The following is a 22295-nucleotide window of genomic DNA, read 5'->3' on the forward strand; positions in this document are numbered from 1 at the left end:
TACTCACACAAGCATCCAGGCTGAGTTTCCCACTACAGCTGAACTCTAAGCCAGGAGGTTTAGGGCAGCACCTGCTGAGCCGCTGGAATGATCTACAAAAAGGCCTTTACAATTGATTTTTGGATTCTTGTTAATGGTTTTTAAAATGAATCTGAAAAGAATGAAGCAATTGCTTTTTTCTTTTTTCTTTTTTTCTTTCATTCAGTCATTCAGGAAAACTAGTTTCTTCCCCCTTTTTCTTTTCTTACTTGATTTTTCAAGACAGAGTTTCTCTGTGTAGCCCTTACTGTCCTGGAACTCACTCTGTAGACCAGGCTGGCCTCAAACTCAGAGATCCGCCTGCCTCTGCCTCCCGAGTGCTGGGATTAAAGGTGTGCGCCACCATGCCTGACTAGTTTCATTTTTGTTGGGTTTTGTGGAGTTTGTTTTTTGTGGTTTGGAAGGGTTGTTTGGTTTTGGTTTGGTTTGGTTTTTGGTTTTGAGACAGGGTCTCACTATTATAGCCCTGGCTGGCCTGGAAATCACAAGAGATCTGCCTGCAACTGCCTTTCAAGTGCTGGGAGTAACATACCCAGCTCAGGTAGACTAGTTTCTTGGGTTGTGCCATCCCAGAGACACAGAATCAAGAAGTTGTATATTCTTTTGTGTAGCTCTTTCTGCTTTTTAAATTTAACAGATACCTGGGTGGCCTCACAGATTGCCAGTTATCTTGTTTTTCAGCATTTACTACCACAAACAGTGTGTAATTAACTACCTTGAACTTAAAAGTAAAGCTTCGTACTTTAGGCACAAACTGGGTGAGCTTGATATTTTTTGACTTCCCAATCTATGACAAAGTGGTCTGAATGGGTACAGCTCCTTCTAAATCCTAGGAAAAGGTTGTAAGGCCAATCACAGGTTACAGCTCACTACAAGTAAACAAAAGAGCTGTGTAAGGCAGAGTCCAGCATATTGGTAGAGCACATGACTAGCATGTGCAAGCCCTGGCTTCATCCTCGTACCACCACCAACTCCCCTAAAAAAAGAGAACAGTCTTTAAAATGCTGTCACAAGACCTAGGACTGTAACTCGGTAGAGTGTTTGCTTAACCTACATAATGCTCTGGATTTGATCCTGATCACTACATTAATCAGACATGGTGATACACACCTATGATCATAATCCTGGCACTTGAGAAGTAAAAATAAAAGGATCAAAGTTTTAAGGTCATCCTTAGTTACATAGGGAATTTGAAGCCAACTTGGACTACATGAGATCCTTGTCTCCCAAAATTAAAGTTAGTGTAGTGATGAATACCTTTAGTCCCAGCACATGGGATGCAAAGGCAGGCAGATCTCTGAGTTCAAGAAAAACCATGGCTGCAAAGTGAGATGCTGTCTCAAAAAATAGATAAGTAAATTAACTTAAGGCCAGCTCTGGTGATACATACACCTTTAATTGAAGCATTTGAGAGGCAAAGGCAGGCAGATCTCTGCATTTGAAAGCTAGCCTGTTCAACAATGAAAACTAAGGGTCTAGTGAATACAGAGCTAGACCCTGCCCCTCCCTGTTTGTTTGTTTGTTTGTTTGTTTGTTTGTTTTTTTTTTTTTTTTTTTTAATACTTTATTTAACTTTATATGATGTGCATTGGTCTGAGGGTGTCAGATCCCTGGAACTGGAGTAACAGACAGTTGTGAGCTGCCATGTGGGCACTGGGAATTGAACCCAGGTCCTCTGGAAGAACAGCCAGTACTCTTAACCACTGAGCCATCTCTCCAGCCCCTGTTTGTTTGTTTTTAATGCTGAAAAGTTACCCACTCAAGGGACTGGAGAGATGCTTCAGTGGTTGAGTGTACTGACTGCTCTTCCAGAGGACCGGGGTTTGATTCCCAGCACCACACAGCAGCTCACAACCTTCTATAATTCCAGTTCTAGAGACACCACCTTCTGGTCTCCATGAGTAGTACCAGGCACACATGGTATATCAACATACATGTAGATAAAACATCCATACGCATGAACTAAAACAAGATCAAATAGTTACCTAGCTGAGCATTTTATTTGGCACCTTTCCACTCACTGGCTAGCAAGCCTTCTACCCTCTAAAAATGGCTGGAAGGTATCCTCTACTGGCACCAATTTCATACCTGCTTTGCTGTTCCTCCAGGATTAGAAGTCTTACTGAGGTTCCAGCTAAAAGGCACCATGTCATTAAGCAGACAGGGCTTTGCGATGTGACCGCTATAGATCACATTTTTTTTGGATGGCTGAAGTGATTCCAATGTGGTGTGCTTTCTAGAGGTGATCCTTCTGGGCTCTGGTGAGTGGCATTTTATTGACTGTACTCTGGTGAGGCAGGAGGCCTCTCTGACACTGGGCCGATTTCCTGAGTAGATTAATATTTCTCTCTTTTATCCTCTCAAAGTCACATTTGTATTGTCAGTTCATTTGAATATTTCAAAGATCATTGTATCGAAGAGAATTTCATTATAGTTTCTCAAAGTCCTGTCAGGAAAGTGAGTGGAATTTTGTGTGTACTCTTCCTTCTTACAGAAGTCAGAACTCTTGTTTAAAACATTTTCACCCAAAAAGATGAGGGCTGATTTGTTGGCATTTCATCCACAGAAGTCTTCACCTTTGCTTTTTCTCTGAGTCAGAGTTTGGTGGACGGAGGCAGGCATGTCGGTGATAAAGGCGAGTGAATGGATTATTGCCTGTGGAGCACCTAACCTAGTTTTACAGCTCTGTGAAAGATGGACAGTGTGGATCTTGAGAACCATGACTCTTTAGGCTTCATCCCTAACACTCATGTGATCTTAGAACTAAGTCATTACCTCTGTCCTTAGAATTTTGTAAATACAGTGAGAGGTAGGGTAGGGGTTGGTGTCCCTAGGGACATACTGGGCAGCATTAGAGGGTCAATATCTTAGTCCACGTGTTCTCCCTGTAGATTGGAGTCGTGGCTCTCTTGTCAGGTTGCAAACTATAGCTGAGCTGGCCACTGGAAAACGTCTCACTGCACTGCTGTAGTTGTCCCTATGTGCCAGAGACCAGTGTGTCCCTGTGTGTTACTTGCTTTAGCCATAGATACCATGCCTGCCCTAGTGTGCTGTCTCGAACTTGTGGGCTGAGGTCTCAGGGCTACCATATTTGTTCTTGACCCATCCTCACAACTGCTCACACAACACTCGGAGTGCAGGAAGATGGAGGTGGATTTAAAAAAAAAAAAAAAACTTTGGCAATTATGGGTGAATATTCTCTGGCTTTTTCTAAGGAAAGAAACTTCAGCTAGTGCTGTAACCCAGTTTCTATATCCTTAGCCTGGCACACTTTTTCTGAAGGTTATGCTGTGAGACCCTCTGATTATTACAGGGGAAAACATGTAAATTAACCAATACCGTGTCAGGTACAGTTGATGCCTGTAATATGTTCTCATTTGCACTTGGAATCCAGAACATCAGTTAGGGAAGCTGCAGAAACCTACTGCAAGAAACTTGCCTAGGTTCCATGACAGCCATGACAGGCCAGATACTCCAGAACTAGCAGCTGACTGCCTTTTTTTTTTTTTTTTTTTTAACTTTAATGTGGTACATATTGACAGTTGAAATTAAAAATTAGAGGAGTTCATTTTGCCTTTCAAGAAGAATGCCATTTAAAGCCTCCATTTGTGAGCTGCCCTCATCCCAAACCATATGTATGTATGATTTAGTAGCCATGGATACCATCCTTTAAGAACAAATGTTGGCTCAGTGGTTGCAGATATCTAAAAAACACAAATTTTCGATGTTGCATTTGAGATAGAGTTCTTGGTTGATAGGTAGTTCAGGCCCTAGCACCACCTATAATCCCAGCATTTGGGAGGTGGAGGCAAAAGAATCAGGAGTTCATGAGTCCTTGTCTTTTTTTTTCCCCCCTTAATGTGGGTGGGTATTTTGCCTTCATGTCTGTGCAGCATGTGTGTGCAGTGCCTGCAGAGTCCAGATCCCCTGGGTACTGAGAATTGAACCAGGGTCCTCTGGAAGAGCATCCAGTGCTCTTAACCAATGAACCAACCCTCTCTACAACCCAAGCCTTTGCCTTTAAAAAAAGAAGAAAAAAAAAGTATTTCATTAGTCCTGGTTACATTTCTGACTCTAGGGTGATGGACAAATTTTGTAAGTCTGGTTCAAATAGTTGACTAAACCACATGTGGTGGTTCATACCTGTAACTTCAGCATTCAAGAAGCAGAGACAGGAGGAGTGGCTGGTCTACATGGTGAGTTCTAGGACAGAGAGAGCTATGTATTGAGAGCATGTCTCAAAAAAAGAGCAAACAAAAAAGTAGTTGATCAGCAGCAGTTGTTTCCATGTGTGAAAGTGTTGCCATGGTTTACAGTGCTTGCAGGTATCCTTAGCCTTCATGCTGTACACTGAAAACAGCAGACTATTTACAGACTTCTCCTGTGGTTGCAGTGTATGTGTGGCCGGGTATGGAAAGCTACTGGCGGATGAGAGGGAAAATAAAGTGTATGAACATGATTTCACTTAAGGAACGTTCTGACCTGTTGTGGTTCTATTTGTTTCAAGAAAATGTACTTTAGGTTTAAGAGTTTGGGACAAATGGTTGATGAGGTTTGCACGTCTTTCAGTTTCCAGCTCAAACCAATGGGTGTTCAAATCTTGCCGTGGTGAGATCTTAGGAATGTGTTGGCATATGCAGTGTGGATCAGACTCTTTCTGTGTTTGCTTTCTACTAGTGCCTGGATCAAAGTGGAACAGCTAAAGCCTTATCATGCTCATAAGGAGGAAATGATAAAGATCAACAAGGGCAAACGGTTCCAGCAAGCTGTGGATGCTGTTGAAGAGTTCCTCAGGAGAGCCAAAGGGAAGGACCAGGTGAGAGACACTGCAGCGGCCTTCAGTGTCAGGCCGTGCTTTTGAGTCGTGTTGCATGGTTACTAGCAGATGAAATGTATCACAGACTCACTCCGTTCCCATGAGATGCCTAGCAAGAGAACAACTGTGGTTCCAGAACTCTGTGCCTGTGGCTCACCTTTCTGAGGCTCCCTTTTTTCTGAGGCATGTTGCTTTTAGAAGGAGTAGCTCAGCTTTGGAGTGCAGCAAAGAGCTTAGGAACACAGCCACCTCCTAGCTTTGGGGCTGTAGACAAGTGACATGATTTTCTTTTTTTTAAGCTGTTTTTCCAGTGCAAACAGGGGTGAGCAAGGATCCTGTTTCTCAGGGTGGCTATGAAGACAATTCACAGAAGTCCCGAGAGCACTACATCGCCAATGTTGGTAGTGGCCGTTGTAGTGGTCATCATTATTATTGTTGAACTTGCAGACATCATCCCACACTTCTGCTGATGACAAGAATCGGCGTAATTCCAGTGAGGAGAGAAGTAGGCCAAACTCAGGTGATGAGAAACGCAAGCTTAGCCTGTCTGAAGGGAAGGTGAAGAAGAACATGGGAGAAGGAAAGAAGAGGGTGACTTCAGGCTCTGCAGAGAGAGGCTCCAAATGCCTTAAAAGAGCCCAAGAGCAAAGTCCCCGGAAGCGGGGTCGGCCCCCAAAGGATGAGAAGGTTTGTCTTACCACTGTAGCTTCCCGGACTAGTGCCTTTTTTGTGTAAAGCAGAGCCATACTCTTAAGGATGGTCTTGCTCACCTAGTGGGTGTGAAGTTCTTGCCATGTTCTGTAAATGAAGTGAAAGCAAAGTGCCACAGACATAGTAGGAGAAGGAGGTCGAGGCGGGAGAGCAGTCCCCTGAGTTGCCTGGGAGGGGAAGGGCAGTCAAGAAGGGAGGGGAAGCACTGTAGCGGTGAGCATGCAGCCCGTGGGAGGAGGCCGGAGCATCATCCTGGCAGGTAGAAGGACGGGCAAGCAGAGGACAGGTAGGTTGACACCGGGTCACAGAGAACCATGCAGTAAATTCAAGATAGTGGAAGCCCTAGGAAGCTATTTAAGCTAGTTGTTGAGATAGATAGCATTGTGTGCCAAGCTGGGCCTTAGTAATTGTGAAGACAGAAAAGGGGCCTGAAGCCAAAGTCACTGGTATACCCGAAAGAGGTGGTAGCATTTTCTGAAAGGAATCGGGGAGAGGCCTATCAGAGGAAGCCCTTTTAGGACTTGGCAACTGGTTATATGGAGGGGTGTAGACGAAAAGGAAAGAAAAGGTGGCGTCAAGCTCCACTCCTAGGAGATAATGCTGTTGCTTTTTTACATGATCAGGAGTCAGGAAATGGGGCTGTCACACAGGAGAGAGAGAGAGAGAGAGAGAGAGAGAGAGAGAGAGAGAGAGAGAGAGAGAGAGAGAGAGAGAGAGAAGGAGGGAGGGAAGGAGAGAGAGAGAGAGCGCGAGCGCTGGTTCTTTGTGGCTTTGGAGGGATTTGGGGTTTGCTGTTGTCATTGTGTATGGAACTAAGGGTAGAACCTGGAGCTTTGAATATGGTAGGCAAGCACTCTACCACTAAGCTACATTCTAGCCTTCGGTTCTTTTTTGAGTGTGGTGCATTTGAAGCATGTCCCAAACAGTACTAGAGCTGTAGACTGGGAAGCCATTTTGGATGAAGAACAGCCTAATCCATGAGACTAGATGAGGTTGTCTTGGGAATATGAGGAGGGATGCTCAAGAAGAGAGTCTGCACTGCTAAGAGAATATTTGATCAGGGTTCATAAAGTTGGAAGTGTGGCCAGATGAATCCAGGAGGAAATGGTGCCTCTCTCACCTTGTGTCTAATTTCAGGAAGTGGGTGGCCTGTGAATTGTGAGAAGCACACTGGTAGATATGCAGCCAGGATAAAAGGAGTAGAAGCCAGATAGCTGACGAGTAGTGGGTTATAAAACCTTGATGAAACACTAGACACCAGAGCAAGGCTGGCAGGTTCAATCAAACACCAGTGAAACAGGGCACAAAGCAACTGAGGCTGCCTCGGGTTCGCGGAAAGAACAGGAGAGCTCCCTGCATCTTGGGGCCGAGCCATACACTCCATCCACAGGGTGCCTGGCCAACTGCTGCCAGATTGTCTGGTCGAAAGGAGCTGGGAATACAGAATTGTATGCAAAACACTCTAAATTTAAATGTTTGAATCTGATTCACAAACACTTTAGGGATCTAAGAGTATCTTTGGCTAGGCTCAGCCTGGTCTGCCTCTGTGGGCCATTGTCCTAAGGCTAAGAGAGCAGAAGGAAGAGAGAAAGAGTCCCCCTGTGACATGCTCAGGAGGTAGGGAGCTTCAGAGAACTGCAAGCCTCAGTGAGTGGGGGACTTCTGCCTACAGGGGATGTGGCCTGATAGGAACCCCCAAAAGATGTAATGTAGTTTTCAGTCGAGAAGGAATTGGAGCGGTCACGTTTTCTACTGTCTTCCAAATTAACTGTCTTCAGGCAAGCTCCTCATAAACTCCTGAATCACCCTGGACAGAAACAGCTTCCTATTAGATAAAGGCAAATACAATGGTGAGGCCCTGTGTTTGGATGATATTAGCTTCCTAATCTGACCCTGGAGCCTCATGGGTTTCCTGTTTGAGTGAGTCCACAGGTAGTGCTGAGGACCATATCTGGAGAACAGTGGGTATCAGATCCCAATCCTGTGTGGGCTGTTTGCAGGATAGGAGCCAGGTGTGCTGTGAGACCTGAGTTGGAAAGTTCCTTCAGTCTAGCCCCCCAGAGATCCCGCCCAAGCTGGCTTCTCCTATCTCAAAGCTTTCCCTTGAGCTGATAATGAGAAGCGGTCCACCGTACAACAGGGAAACTCATTTGGTGGTGGTAACTATTAACCAGGTTTCAGGCTAGGAGAACAACCTGCTCTTGACCCTAGCTGGGTCCTTTCTGGGTGTTTGTGGGCTGGGCCTGTGCTCAGTGCTTCGGGGAGTCTGCCCTGGCAGTGGAGTGACAGTGCATCTGACCTCATCTGTCCTGTAGCTCAAAGAGTGCAGGTGTGTTGCCATAGCAATTGTCATTTGGCTGGCAGTAAGCAGTAAAGCACAGGCTCCTAGCTGTAGAGTCCCAGGTGAGTGCTATTTTGTTGTGTAATCTTCTGCCCCTAAGAATAACTAAAAAACCTTGATTTCAGAAGTGTCAAGTACTTGCCTTCAGACAAGGCTGAATTTATGTCTAGACGTCTATTTCAGATTTTGCCTGGAGGCTTACTCTCATGTCTTGGCTGGGCTCCCCTTTGCTACTTCTAAGCTAAGAACTACAGCTTCAGCTTCAGATGAAGACCATCCCAGCAGAAGTGTAGTCAGACCTGTGGTCCTCCTAAAATTTCACACTCACATCAAGCAGGTGAATCAGGGATAGAGGTCTTTCCTTCATGTTTGGACCAAGAACTATAAACTCCTTGTTCCCATTCTGTCATCCCTGGAGCCCCACTGTCCCATCTTCATTGAATACACTTTAAAATCCACCAGCCTTGTATCAGGTGCTGAGTAGTGACGTGATTGGAGGCTTCTGTGTTAGCTCCGATAGAACTTGTTGTTGCCACTACAGAACAGTCTAGCCTCTCTGTTACACAGCTGCTTGTTTGGCAGCTTCACCACAGACCACATGTCTAGAGAGAAAGCCTAAAAGCTGTAGAGAGATGGTCTCTTTGAGGAAGAGAGATTCCCCACTTCTCTAGTACATACTCAGCTTCATCTGCATGCCAGCATGATTCCCAATGTAGAATAGAGTGGGAGGAGAACACACTTGTAATAGAACCAACCCTGGCTCCAAATTGCCACAATTTGAATTGTTTGGTATGGGTTTTTGTTTGTTTGGTTGGTTGGTTGGTTGGTTAGGTTTTTTGTTTGGTGGTTTGGTTATTTTGGAACTGTGCAGACCAGGCTGACCTCAAACTCAGATATGCCTGTGTCTCCTTCCCCAGGGGCTGGGATGAAAGATGTGTGCCACCATTCCTGGGAGCTGGAATTTTTAATCTGTCTCACAATTGGCCAGTGCTACTTAATCCCTCTACCTCAGTTTTTGTTTCTGTAAAAGGAAGGCAGTATTAGTTCTCCATTGTGAGTAATGGGGGTTCCAGGAGACCATATATATAAGCTAGTACTAAGATGACTTTTGAAACTCTTGCCGTCACTGTAATCAACATCACCTTCAAATGGGAGAAGGTACAGAGGGGTCAAATAAAGCTACTTTGATGAGGTGACCTTTCCATGGTGCCCTAAAGTGAGCCTATGAGTCAAGTAGACATGATGGAAGACAGAAGTCCTGAGGCGGGTTCCTATTTGGTGTGTTTGGGGTTGGGGAATGGAGTGCTGGTAAACTAGAGAATGGCAAGGGGAGAGAAAGAATTAGGATTCAGGCCAGGCGGTGGTGGTGCACACCTTTAATCCCAGCACTCGGGAGGCAGAGGCAGGTGGATCTCTGTAAGTTTGAGGCCAGCCTGGGCTACAGAGTGAGTTCCAGGACAGCCAGGACTACACAGAGAAACCCTGTCTCGGGGAAAAAAAGAAAAGAATTAGGACTTAGGCAGATATGAGTGTGGAATAAGGATTCTGACTGTAGAGCCGTCCCTGAGGACTGCCATAGCAAAGTTTAGCTTCATTGTGAGAATTAGGGAGCTGGCTTTAGGCAGATATGATAAGGCCTGACTTGGGCTGGTGTCTGGAGGGAGACAAGGCTACATGGGGCCAGAGGGAGAGCAGGAGATTGAGTTTTCAGCTGCCTGCTCACAGTGATGGTGGTATGCCAGCCAGTTTGGTACTAGTGACTAGGGGGGAGGGTGGCTTTGTTGTGGCGAAGCAGCAATCACTACCCTTTGAGTCAAGGAGAGTCCGAGTAGTAGAGGATGAGACCTGGTACAGGAGGAAGGTGGAATGTTTATGGGCACATGAGCATTCACCCTGGTATCCCACCATGATGGGTGAGGTATGCATAGTATATCACAGTGGTGGGAGGGGCCAGACCATGCAGATGAAGAGCTGCTCATTTGAGACCACCCCAAATGTATTCTGGCATTCATCATCACTTTCATGTGGCAGGTCTCCTCAGCAGTGCCATGTATTGTTTTTGTTCTTGTTTTTTTAAGACAAGGTAGAGTCCCTCCGAAGCCACTGTTTTCTTGGTGATTATTAGTTGCCATAAAGAATTTCCCTGTAACTTGCTGGCAGCTTCCTAATTAACCTTCATTCTTGTGACATAAGTGCATGTGCAGGTTCTGTTACTAGAGGACTGGAGAAGAAGGCTCACTTCCTATTGGCGGGAAGCAGTTGCCCTTCTCCCACTTAGAGCCTTGACCAGGGGATTGGCTTGAACTTTACACTTAAACCATGGCACTTGCCAGGAGTTTAGTCAGGGTGGAGTGTGGCCAAAAGGGAAGCAAAGTTTCCTGATGCTCTCTCTGCTTTTCTCCTATATAGGACCTCACCATCCCTGAGTCTAGCACTGTAAAGGGGATGATGGCCGGACCAATGGCTGCATTTAAATGGCAGCCAACTGCGAGCGAGGTAAAGAATTTTTCCTGCTGGTAGGACTGACCACAATGTCAGAACAAGCACATAGCACATTTTCTGGCTTTGCTATGTGATCTTCTTTCCCGTTTCCCCCTTTTCTGGTTGTTTGGTTTTGTTTTACTGGAAAGCAGTACAGAAGTCTAGGAGGTTAAAAACTGAAATCTTCTATCCTCGGGGTGCGCAGTGTTTTAGGTTTGAGGTTCCAGGCAGTTTACCTGTTCAGCATCATATGTGGGATTATAGGCCCACTATCATTCTTATTGTTTGAGGTAGGACTACTTTTGTATTTATTGTAATACTCTCTCTTCCATAAATACTTTTTCCCCCCTGTTTTGTTGCCTCCACCACCACCACCACCACCCTTGAAGAGGTAGTTTTTTCTGGGGAGGGTTGAAGGAGAGGTTATTTTGTCTTGTGACAGAGTCTCCCTAGGTAGCCAATGCCAACCTCAAACTAGAGATCCTTCCACCTCAGATACCCAGGTAAGGTACTAGGATTACAGAAATGTAGCCACCAAGCTCAGAGAATGCAGTTCTTGATATTTAGTAGCTTGGGGTCACACCAGCTTCACTGTGCTTGTACCTGGCACTAGGCATAGTTGTAAACAGTTATGGAGATCTATGGCCAAGGCCACTGTAATCAGAATTGATCCCAGGAAGCCAAGCCCTACAAGGGTCTGGCCTCAGATCCAAAGAGACCAGAGCTCTGAAACTAGAAGAGTACTAGAATTGCTATGGTTTATGCAGCAAGGCCAACTGCATGCCTGGTGAATGCTTAGTGCTAAAATGCAGGAGAGCTTTGTAATACTTAGTTACTAGAGTGATTGGTCTTAACCTGCAGAAACATCTGTCTTTTTTGTACTTGAACCCATTTTCCCTTAACTAGAATGCAGTTTATGAAAGGCCAGAGTTGGGCCTGGTGGCACAGGCTTGCAGTCTTAGTTAAGGCTGAAGCAGTAGGATCACAGGTTATGGCCTGCCTGAATAACCAAGTGAGTTGAAGGGCCAGCCTGAGTAAGTTAGATACTGTCTCAAAATAAAAAATAAAAGGAGACAGCATTCTGGAAGCAAAGACTGGTGGATCTCTATGTCTTCAAGGCCAGCCAGAGCTATAAGGTGAGAATGTCTCAAAAAAAAAAAAAAAAAACCTGGAAATAGGGCTTGGAGGTAGTGCTCGCTAAGTGGTAGAACACTTGCCTAACATGTGCAGGACTCCTAGATTCTACCCCTAGTACAGGAAATAAAAGAGATGGTGGGGGTCAGGGGATGACACACACCTTTAATCCCAAAAAAGAGGCGGAGGCAGGCAGATCCCTGTGAGTTTGAGGCTAGCCTGGTCTACAGAGCAAGCTCCAGGACATCCAGGGCTACACAGAGAAACCCTGTCTCAAAAAATAGAAGTTTCCCAACAGCCCTGAAGGAGACTTTATTGAAGAAACCATGCAGCAGGAAAGTGTGTCTCTTCTAGACAAGTGAAAGTGATTTTGGTAGAGGGCAACTCATTTGATTTCCTTGTCTTCTGATTCCAGCCAGTCAAAGATGCAGATCCTCATTTCCATCATTTTCTGTTGAGCCAAACAGAGAAGGTGAGTTCACATGGGTTAGACCTGTTTATGAATGCCATAGCAACAAGCTAAGTGACAGTGTAGGCCCATGAGGAAATCAGGTGCCAGGGAAATTAAAAATAAAAAACTTGGGGCTGGAGAGATAGCTTAGTGGTTAAGAGCACTGACTGCTCTTCCAGAGGACCCTGGTTCAATTCCCAGCATCCACATGGCAGCTCACAACTGTCTGTAACTCCAGTTCCTAAGACCCAATACCCATGACAAAACACCAATGTACGTGAAATAAAAATAAATAAATTTAAAAAGTAAATAAATAAAATTTTAAAACGCTTTTAGAACTCAGCCACTTGTGTTGCTGGGATATCAGCAGTTGCCTTCAGAGTTTAAGGCAGGAGGGACTAGACATGAAGGCTATCTCCATGAGGTTGCCCATGCTGCCTGGTACCACATCCTGTGGCTGTTGGTCAGGATGGCTTCCCAGCCCTGTGGCCATAGCGAGAAGCTTTACTAAAGTCTGTGAGGCTGGGGGTTGGGCCAAACTCTGCAAAGACCTTATAGCAATGAGTGGTTTTGGAGGTGGGCAGGTTTGGTTTCCAGCCCAGCTTTTACTGACCAACTCCGTAACAAGGCATGTAAGTTGACATCTCTGCAGCTCAGAGTCGGACAAAGACCGCCTTCAAGCAGCTGTATGGAATATTGGGGTAATGAGTGTTTTCCTCTGGATTTGTTAAAATTATACAACAAAGAAATAGCCTGTGTTATTGTCTCATTAGGCCTAACCATTTAGGGAAATTACCATGTAGAACTGTTGCACTTAATAAGTTGTCTTTTTCCTCCCTCTTCATTAGCCAGCTGTCTGTTACCAGGCAATCACAAAGAAGCTGAAAATATGTGAAGAGGTATGTAGGCTCCCTGACTTTGAATTTTTATCTCACCTGTGATCTCACTGTGGTCAGAGACAGCTAGATGATTATTTGTGCTCCCTATCTCTAGGAAACTGGTTCCACCTCCATCCAGGCAGCAGACAGCACAGCCGTGAATGGCAGCATCACACCCACAGACAAAAAGTAAGACCTTGGATGATGAAGCCTCCTGCAGGCTCTGGATTCTTTTAGAACTGGAGAAGTGGCGCCAAGGGAGCCCTGAAGGGCTGTATCTGAGCCTGATAAATAATTTGGCAACAGTTTCACTTATCAGAGGAAGTTGTCGTTCCCATCCCCACTTTCTGTGGGGTCCTCCCTTGGGAATAGGCTCAGGTGTTGGCTCCCTAATCGTCAGTGAATCTGAGCAACTACTTCAGAAGTTCTCTGAGCCTCCCAAAAGACGGCTTGTAAAGCTCTATCTCAGGCCCCATCCTGAATAGGGCTTCTCGACTGGTAGATTATGTCCACAGTGCAGGCCAAGAATTCATTTCCTTGTAGGTAGCAGAACTGCCCTTGCTGCCACTGCTAGTCTGGAGCCACTCTTGGAAATTTGGGTCAGTATGTAAATTTACCTTGTATGATGGGATTAGCCATGGGGAGAGACATGCAGGTTTTTGGAATAAACCCTTTTGTCTCAATTTACCCATTTCTCCGTGTCCCTCCCTGTCCTTCCCGTGCACCTGTGAGCTGCTTTCCAGCTCCTTGCCTAGATGGTGGGCCCCGAACCTTCCAGAGACTTGTCTTTGCAGCATCATTGCTGCTTCAGCTGAGCCAGTTGAGGCTGCAGTCATTTAGTGGAAGGGTTTCATTACTAAGGAGTTGTGTTGTGAGCACTATAACAAATATGACTTCTAGTGTATACCTTCCACATAGTTCTCTCACAGACTAAACTCAGTACTCTTGACAGTACATACTTGAAATCCCTAGTTATACCAGGTTCTTCTTGAACTCCCCTCTGCAGTGTGCAGAAGACAGGAGCTTGTTAGAAACTGATCAGAGATGGGGGTGCGGGGGACATAGAGCCCAGAGGTGGTGGTGCACACCTGCAATCCCAGTACTTGAGAGGCTGGGGCAGAGAACGATTAGGAGTTCTAGGCCAATGAGGGCTGCCTAGCACAACCATGTCTCAAAAAAAGGGTGAGGACCAGGCATAGAAGGTAGGTATTCTTTAGTAAGGATTGTATTTGTTTTAAAACCAAGACCAGCACAGGACTAACGACTTGAGTCCTCATATTCTCACCCAAGACCCTTAACTGCCTCTCAAGGCAACACTTTTTTTTGTTTTGTTTTGTTTTTTTATTTTTCGAGACAAGGCTTCTCTGTGTAGTCCTGGCTGTCCTGGAACTCACTCTGTAGACCAGGCTGGCCTTAAACTCACAGAGATCTGCCTGCCTCTACCTCCAAGTACTGGAACTAAAGGCATGTGCTTCCACTGCCCAGCAACAAGGCATCTTAATATGAGTTTGAAGCCAGCCACACAAAGCATCTGATCCACATTAATCCACACTGACATAGAATTTGTTGGACTGTTGTTTGTCATGTTGGACATACAGATACTTCGCTCATAGATCTATTGAGTTTCCTAAAACACAAAAGGAAAGAAAATTACCCAGTCTTGATAGGCTTCATGGGAGAAATTGTACTGCATGAGAGTTATACATGGCAAACACATCAGCATAAAACCTAATGGTCAAAGAATCCTGTTTTGTTGAGGAAGGTGGTAGCTTTGATTCACGTGATGTTCTATGTGCTGAGACAGAGAGTGTTGAGTACCTAGGTATTCCTGCCAGAGTAAGAGAAGCCTCCAAGTAAAGGAGTCATTTTCCAATGGTGCCTACAGGCAGGATTCCAGAAAAACCAAAAGTATGGAGAGGCTGCATAGAGCCTTTGTAGGGAATCTTGAGAATGTTGAGAGCTGAGAAAAAAAACAAATAGAAAACAAGAAAATAGTGGAATTTCTGAGAGAAGAAAGGCATTTAACTATTTTGCCATGCAAGAAGAAATAAAGGTATATAAAATCCAGCTGGGTATAGTGGTTCACCCTGGATTCCAGTGCTCAGGAATCTGACACAGGAACATTGCTCTGAGTTGAGGTTACTGAGCAACATATCTGGCCAGACCGGGCTACAACGTGAGACCCTGTCTCAATTTAAATTTAAAAAAAAAAATGTCTATTTTGCCAAATAATTCAGGACCTAAATTCTGTCCCCAGTACCCACATGAAAAAGCCAGGCATGGTGGTGCATACCTCCAAACTCAGTGCTAAGGTGACAAACAGATCACTGGGGCTCACTGACCATCAAGCTTCACCTGCTTAGCAAGTTTCAGGCCAGTGACAACCTTGTCTCCCAAAAAAGTGGTTTGTGTCTGAGGAATGACACTCAAGGTCATCTTCTGACCTACACATACAAAGTACAAGAACCAGAAAAGACGTGTAGCCAAGATGAAGATCTCTGTACAAGTATATAAAGGTAGGAGCAGTAGCAAGCAGTCCCAGCGCGTTCTCCAATGGCAGGAAGGAATAAGGAGAGGAAGTTAAAGGTAGGCAGAATTTGCCACATGCACTTCAGTCGCAGAGAGTGGTGATGGCCTGAGAAGGCATTGGGAACAGTGCTTTGGAGGATGTAGGTAGAGAGGCCGAGGGTGAGAGCCTGGGAGAGCAGATGTCAGGGAGAAGCAGTGCATACACTACTAGGGCCCCCAGCCATCAGCACTTGTCTCTGTGGTTTGTGGATTTGGGGCACACTATGTATGTAGTGGTCTGAAAGCCTAGTGCATGGGGTTGCTGATCAGGAAGCCATTCAGGAGCTGAAGATAGCTCTGTGCTTTGTCACTGGAGTGGAATTAGAAGCTCAGATACTCTATCAGAAGCAAGGGGGCCCACAATTGGAAGACTTGCCAATAGCCACAGAAGTCATGCTTTGGTCTCTGGTGGTCAGAGATTTAGACATGGCCATATGCATTTAGGAACTAGCCATTCAGAAGAAGAAGAGGTACAGTGCTGGACCAAGGCTGTAAAGCATTGCCTAACATGAAACACCCCTGGGTTTGATGCCCAGTGTCATAAAAGAAAAACGTACATTGTTACTTTTGCTGCGGAGTGGACATGCCTTTGTCTGAACTGATCAATCTTTGTCTCTTTCAGGATAGGATTTTTGGGCCTTGGCTTAATGGGAAGTGGCATCGTCTCCAACTTGCTAAAAATGGGTCACACAGTGACTGTCTGGAACCGGACTGCAGAGAAAGTAAGTATTAAGGGTGAGGTTTGTCACATGGAAGGTGGAATAACTGAGGGTGGTTACTCAGTGGTTCTACTCAGTGTTCTGCATCCAGGAAAAGGAGCTAAGCTTAGTCAAGGCAGAAGGATATATAAAATGTTGCTATAAAAATTGAAGCATGTAAAACTACTCAAGGTGCACCACACATGATCGCACATGTGTGTACAATCCGTAATTCCTGCACTTAAATGATGGAGGCATGAGGATTGCCTTGCATTCTAGGCCAGCCTATGTTATGTAGGAAGTTCCAGACCACAGTGAAACCTTTTCTCAAAAGTACAAACAAGAAGCCTGGTGTGGTGCACACCTTTAATCCCAGCACTCAGGAGGCAGAGGCAGGTGGATCTACAAGGCAAGTGAGTTTGAGGCCAGCCCAATCTACAAGGCAAGTTATGAGAAACTTTGTCTTTAAAAAAAACAGGCTGGAAAGATGGCTCAACAGTTAAAAGAGTGTGTGCTGGGTACTACTCTTCCAGAGGTCCCTAGCGTATATATCAGGTGGCTTACAGCCGCCTGTGCTCATGTGTCTGTACACACATATACACATACATAAAAAATACCAATAACAACAGCAACAGACATACCATTGCTATAAAATGAAGCACGTATCACATGGAGTACGTAGGCACACCAGGTTCATCCTTTGTGACCACCATATCATATCTATGATGTGGTCCATTCTGAGCAGGTTGAGCAGCAGTAATTCTGCAGTAATGAACTGCTGCAGGAACTGGGAGCATTGTTCTTACCTGGAATGAAGGACCAGAGCCTGGAAAGGTGTTCCCTTTTGAGATGGGCTATGCTTTAGCCCTGTGAATGATAAATAACTACAGAACTGAAGTGAGAGCTGATGGCTAAAGAAGACATTGGGGCTAAATAATGACAGAATACTAACGAAAATGATAATTAGGGCTGGAGACATGGCTCAGCCATTAAGAGCACTGGCTGTTCTTCCAGAGGTCCTGAGTTCAGTTCCCAGCAACCTCAAAACAAAATGTTTTATGGTCTAGAGTATAGTTCAATGCTAGAGCAAGGCCCTGGTTCTCTTCCTTAGTACCTCCGCTCTCAAAATTGGTTTTTACTGGATCAGGTGCCTTTCAAAAACAGATAAATGATTGGGTTTTGTGGGGAGCCTGGGATAGTGGGCTCCAAAAGCCACGCTTTCTTGTTAGGACACATGTGTTGAGCATTGGGTAGGTGCTATGGGAACCTAACCCAGGTAACATCCTAAAGCTCCACTGCAGTCTTTGTGACTCCAGCCTTCTCCTCAAGACTGCAGTTGCTGAACGTGAGGGAGAGCAGGGGGTCTGAGCATGTGTGGTAACTGGACCTTTCCCTTGATAGAAGTGCCTCTGGCTGCCTCTTTCTTGATTGGGAAACATGAACAAGGGAGTCATGCCTCTAAAAATTAAGTCAGGCAGGCCCAAATTCAAATCACGGATGTGCTTTTACTTTACATGGCAAGACACTCTGCTTGTCTCCATCTGTGTGAGTAGCACAACAAGAGCACCTGCTTCATGGAGGGCAGAAATCGACAGTACTCCGCTTCAAGGACTCCGCACAGGACCTGGCAAGGATGTAAAAAGCCATCCTTTGTGACCATTTTTTAGTCCTGTAGTGATGCCCTTGGAATTTCTTTTAAGGCTGTTGATAATGATGGTGCTTTGCTTTCAATCCCAGCACTTAGGAGGCAGAGGCAGTGAGGGTTCCAGGGAGGCCAGCCTGGTCTACATATACATAGAGCAAGTTAAAGGCCAACCAGGGGTACATAATGAGATGGCTCAGTAGGTAACGGTGCTTGCCACCAAGTCTGACCCCTGAGTCCTGATTTGATCACCAGGACACATATTGTGAAAGGAGGGATTCCTAACCTCTGACCCACATGTTCACATACACACATCACTAAGTAAGTAACTATAAAAGCAAGAAAAACTTTGAATAGTCCTCTGGCCAGGCACAGAGGCACATGTCCTTAGTCCCCACTGCTCAGGAAGCTGAGGCAAAGAGGAGGAGCTCTTGAGGCCAGACTGACTGCACAACACAGTGAGACTCCATAGCAAATGACAGCAGAATAGAGTGACCTGCTGATGTTTCTGAAATAATAAATAAGGAACATGGTGTTAATTTCCAGAAAAGAAAGAGTAAACCGGGTGTTGGTGGTGGTGGTGGTGGTGGTAGTGGTGGTACACGCCTCTAATCCCAGCAGTTGGGAGGCAGAGGTAGGTGGATCTCTGTGAGTTTGCGGCCAGCCTGGAGTGAGTTCCTGGATAGGCTCCAAAGCTACACAGAGAAATCCTGTCTCGGAGGGGGGAAAAAAAGAGTAAAATTGGGTTTTTGAGATAAGGTTTCTCTGTGTAGTTCTGGCTGTGTGTAACTCACTGTGTAGACCAGGCTGGCCTCAAACTCACAGAGATCTGCCTGGCTCTACCTCGCAACTGCTAGGGTTAAAGGCATGCACCACCACCGCCTGGGGGGAAAAATTGAAGTGTAAGTGGTGGGCTAGAAAAATGGCTCAACAGTTAATAGTACTTGCAGAGGACCAGGGTTCAGGTCTCAGTGTTGTTATGGTGGCTTATAGCCATCTGTAACTCCAGGTCAAGGGATCTGACACCCCCTTAAGGCCTTTGAGGCCACCAGGTGCACATATGGTATATATACATATATTCAAGCACACATTCATCCATATAAAATATATAAACCTTTAAATAAAAGGGAAGGGGTCAGTATTTCTCCTGTTACTGCCATGCCCACTGTTATTTGCAGTAAATATACTAAGCAGACCTGTTTTCTTTCCAAAATATAATTGAGTTGGGAAGATGGTTAGTCTTACTAACTAGCTTGCTGTTCACTGAGGCTCTAAGTTCAAGCCCCTAATATCCACATAAAAGCTGGACATCTCCAGTTAATTTTTCGTTAAAATTGAGGCCAATTTAGGAAAACACTAGATGCTGATGTCTAGCCTCCATGTTCATGTGCACATGAGTCCACACACATGTGCACCTGTAAACATAAGAACATAGAAATAATAAAAAAAAATATATTTAAAAATTCAAAAGATGGGGCACTGAGTTAGCCTGGAAACAAAACCTAAAGCTTCATTCCCAGATGGCTCCCATAGAACTCTAGGCTCCGCAGTAGACTGGACAGCACTGCCTCCAACAGAGGCTGCTCTTGACAAGGCAAGGAGGAGCGGCAGAGACTGGTCAGAGAAGTGTTGTCAGGAGACGTGCCAAGACCAGCTATAAACAATCCAAACTCTCTAAAGGAAAAGGTAAATAATGGGGGCTGGAGAGATGGCTCAGCAGTTAAGAGCACTGACTGCTCTTCCAGAGGTCCTGAGTTCAATTCCCAGCAACCTCATGGTGGCTCACAACCATCTATGATGGGATCTGATTCTCTTTTCTGATATGCATGAGGACAGAGTATTCATATGCATAAAATACATGAATAAGTAAATCTTTTTTAAAAAGATAACTAGTTTTGTTTATAGTTTTTTTGGTTTTTGTTTGTTTGTTTGTTTGTTTGTTTTTAAGTGTTGTTTTTGAGACAGGGTATCACTATATAGCACTGGCTTTACCTGGAACTTGATGTGAGTTCAAGGCTGACCTTAAACTCCCAGAGATCCACCTCCTGCCTCCCAAGTGCTAGGATTAATCCTTAAGATTTTATTTTTATTTTATATGTACTTTATATTTATTTTATGTGTATGAATGTTTTGCCTGTATGTATGCACAAAAGAGGGTGTTGGATCCTCTAGAACTGGAGTTGCAAAAGGTTGTGAGCTGCCATGTGGATGCTGGGAATAAAACCCAAGTCCTTTGGAAAAACAGCAAGTACTCTTAACTGCTGAGCCATCTCTACAGTTCTAGATCAATAGTTATTGGATAATAACTTTCCAAAACAAAAATTAGACAATATTGAATGTCCACCAATTCAAAGTAGTTGTGGCAGTATGTTAAGAAAAGACAGATATGGTTCAGTGTGTGCAGTGGGTAAAGATGCTTGCTGCCAAGACTGACAACCTGTGTTAGTCCCCAGAACCCATGCAGTAGAAGGAAAACTGACTCCAGCAAATCCTTCTGTGACCTTCATATGTGTACAGCATACGCATGCACACAGATAAAATTAATGCAATTAAAAATAAACATTTTAGAGGTTCTAGAGAGATGGCTCAGCAGTTAAGAACACTGTTTACTCTTGCAGAGGATACAGTTTCAGTTCCAGAACTGACATGGTGCCTTACAAACATCCATAACTCCAGATCCAGGGAATCGAGCACCTTCAGCTGAGCCCCAGCGGCACCAAGCACACATGTGATGCATATTCTTACATGCAGGCAAAACACTCTTACATAGAAAATAAACTTCTTAAAGTTAAAAGAAAAAAAGAAAAACTTGCTTACAATACAGTGTGCACAAGTTATTCTTATTATCTCTTTGAATATTTTTTTTTTCTTTTTTTTTTTTTTCCCAAGACAGGGTTTTTCTGTGTAGCCCTGGCTGTTCTGAATAGATGAAGCTGGCCTTGAACTTAGAGATCTGTCTGCCTCTATCCCTTGAATGCTGAGATTAAAGGCATGTGCCATCTCTGCCCAGCTTTCACTTTCAGTATATCTTATGGGGGAAATGTACACCAAAATAGCAGTGATCTGTTTTACAGGATTTTTTGGATGATATTAATTTTAGACAAAAAGAAGTTAGGTCTTCGAGACCCTTTGTAAGTCTTAGCCTGGCTACAGTATTTGGAACCACCCAAGAGGGAATGGTGTTCAGAAGAAAGGGACCCCACAGCCCTGCTCCCTCTGCATGTGCTAGTGACTCAGGTCCCTAGGCTGGTTTTGACACCGCTCTACTGCTCTACTCGCACAGAGGAGCTGGGCATAGGCACTGTCCATATCCTAGTCTTCAAACCACCAGCCTTCAGCAGACACTCATTCTAGATACCATGTCTGTCTACAAAAACAGGATAGTCTGTAAAGTCTCTGGAGGTCAGGCCTCAAGGTCAGCCTCCTGCCTTGGGAGACCAGCCAGAGGTCCACACATCTCTGGCCTGTCCAGCATGTTTGTTGTGCATTGCATGCAGCTCACGTTAGGATCTGTGACTTTTGCAGTGTGATTTGTTCATCCAGGAGGGGGCCCGCCTAGGAAGAACCCCCGCTGAAGTCGTTTCAACTTGTGACATCACTTTCGCCTGTGTGTCGGATCCAAAGGCAGCCAAGGACGTAAGGACCCCCCTTCCCTCTGCATCTCAGGTCGTAGCCAAGAGAGCTGGCTGGCCTCCTCCCCTTCTCCCCTGCACACTGAGTGAGTGTTTGCATGTGGGGGGATATCCCATCTCGGGGCAATCTCCTGTTGAGAAAGATGTTGTCAAAGTTGAATACAGACTTCCTTTAATTCAAAATGAAGATCTTCTAGGGTCCTTAAAGTCTGCTGAAACATTTTTCTGAACTGGTTCCAGGTATTCTATTGAGCTGGACTGTTTACCTGTTTGTGGCTAAGTGTGCCTTTCTTTGGTCCAAGGGCCAACTCCTGTTTTAACTATTGCTGAATTTGCATGTGTTACAAAGTCAAGTGCTCCTTAGTGATCCTCTTAAACTGAGTGATCTAGTCCAAAGAAGCCTCCATAATAATAAAATGAGATTCTGTCCTTTAAACCATTGGAAGAGAACACAAAGATAAAAGGGAACATTCTGGAAGGCCTGTTTTTGTTTTTTGTTTGGTTGGTTGGTTGGTTTGGTTTTTTGTTTGTTTTTTGTTTTTTGTTTTTTCTTAAACAAAATCTCATTGGTCTGAAACTTACTTTATAGGTAGACCAGGCTGGCCTGGAATTCACAGAAATCCCTCTGCCTGTAATTCCTTTTCTGTCCCATACATATTAAGTGACTCTTTCCTTTTTACTTTTGGTGGGTTTTTTTGTTTTTGTTTTTTTGTTTTGTTTTGATTTTCGAGACAGGGTTTCTCTGTGTAGCTTTGCGCCTTTCCTGGAACTCGCTCTGTAGACCAGGCTGGCCTCGAACTCACAAATATCCGCCTGCCTCTGCCTCCCGAGTGCTGGGATTAAAGGCGTGCGCCACCACCACCCGGCTCCTTTTTATTTTTAATAGTTAATTTCTGATCAGGAA

At 44.9% G+C, this 22295-nt stretch overlaps 1 protein-coding gene across 6 annotated transcripts in view; it reads left to right on the top strand.

Annotated features, from left to right (window-relative positions):
- Positions 1-22295, top strand: part of Glyr1 (glyoxylate reductase 1 homolog) — a 39492-nt gene that overhangs the window by 8700 nt on the left and 8497 nt on the right. For 2 of the 6 annotated variants that reach the window (XM_016003190.3, XM_016003191.3), the window contains exons 4-11: positions 4717-4855; positions 5303-5542; positions 10317-10403; positions 11938-11994; positions 12822-12872; positions 12967-13040; positions 16042-16141; positions 21285-21395. In XM_016003190.3, the coding sequence (XP_015858676.1) occupies positions 4717-4855; positions 5303-5542; positions 10317-10403; positions 11938-11994; positions 12822-12872; positions 12967-13040; positions 16042-16141; positions 21285-21395 (859 nt within the window). The remainder of the gene's footprint in view (positions 1-4716; positions 4856-5302; positions 5543-10316; positions 10404-11937; positions 11995-12821; positions 12873-12966; positions 13041-16041; positions 16142-21284; positions 21396-22295) is intronic. The other 4 variants (XM_006984671.4, XM_076577939.1, XM_006984672.4 and 1 more) reach the window with 3 other exon arrangements.

This window comes from Peromyscus maniculatus, chromosome 8, assembly GCF_049852395.1.
Source record: "Peromyscus maniculatus bairdii isolate BWxNUB_F1_BW_parent chromosome 8, HU_Pman_BW_mat_3.1, whole genome shotgun sequence".
In the NCBI taxonomy this organism is placed as follows: Eukaryota; Metazoa; Chordata; class Mammalia; order Rodentia; family Cricetidae; genus Peromyscus; species Peromyscus maniculatus.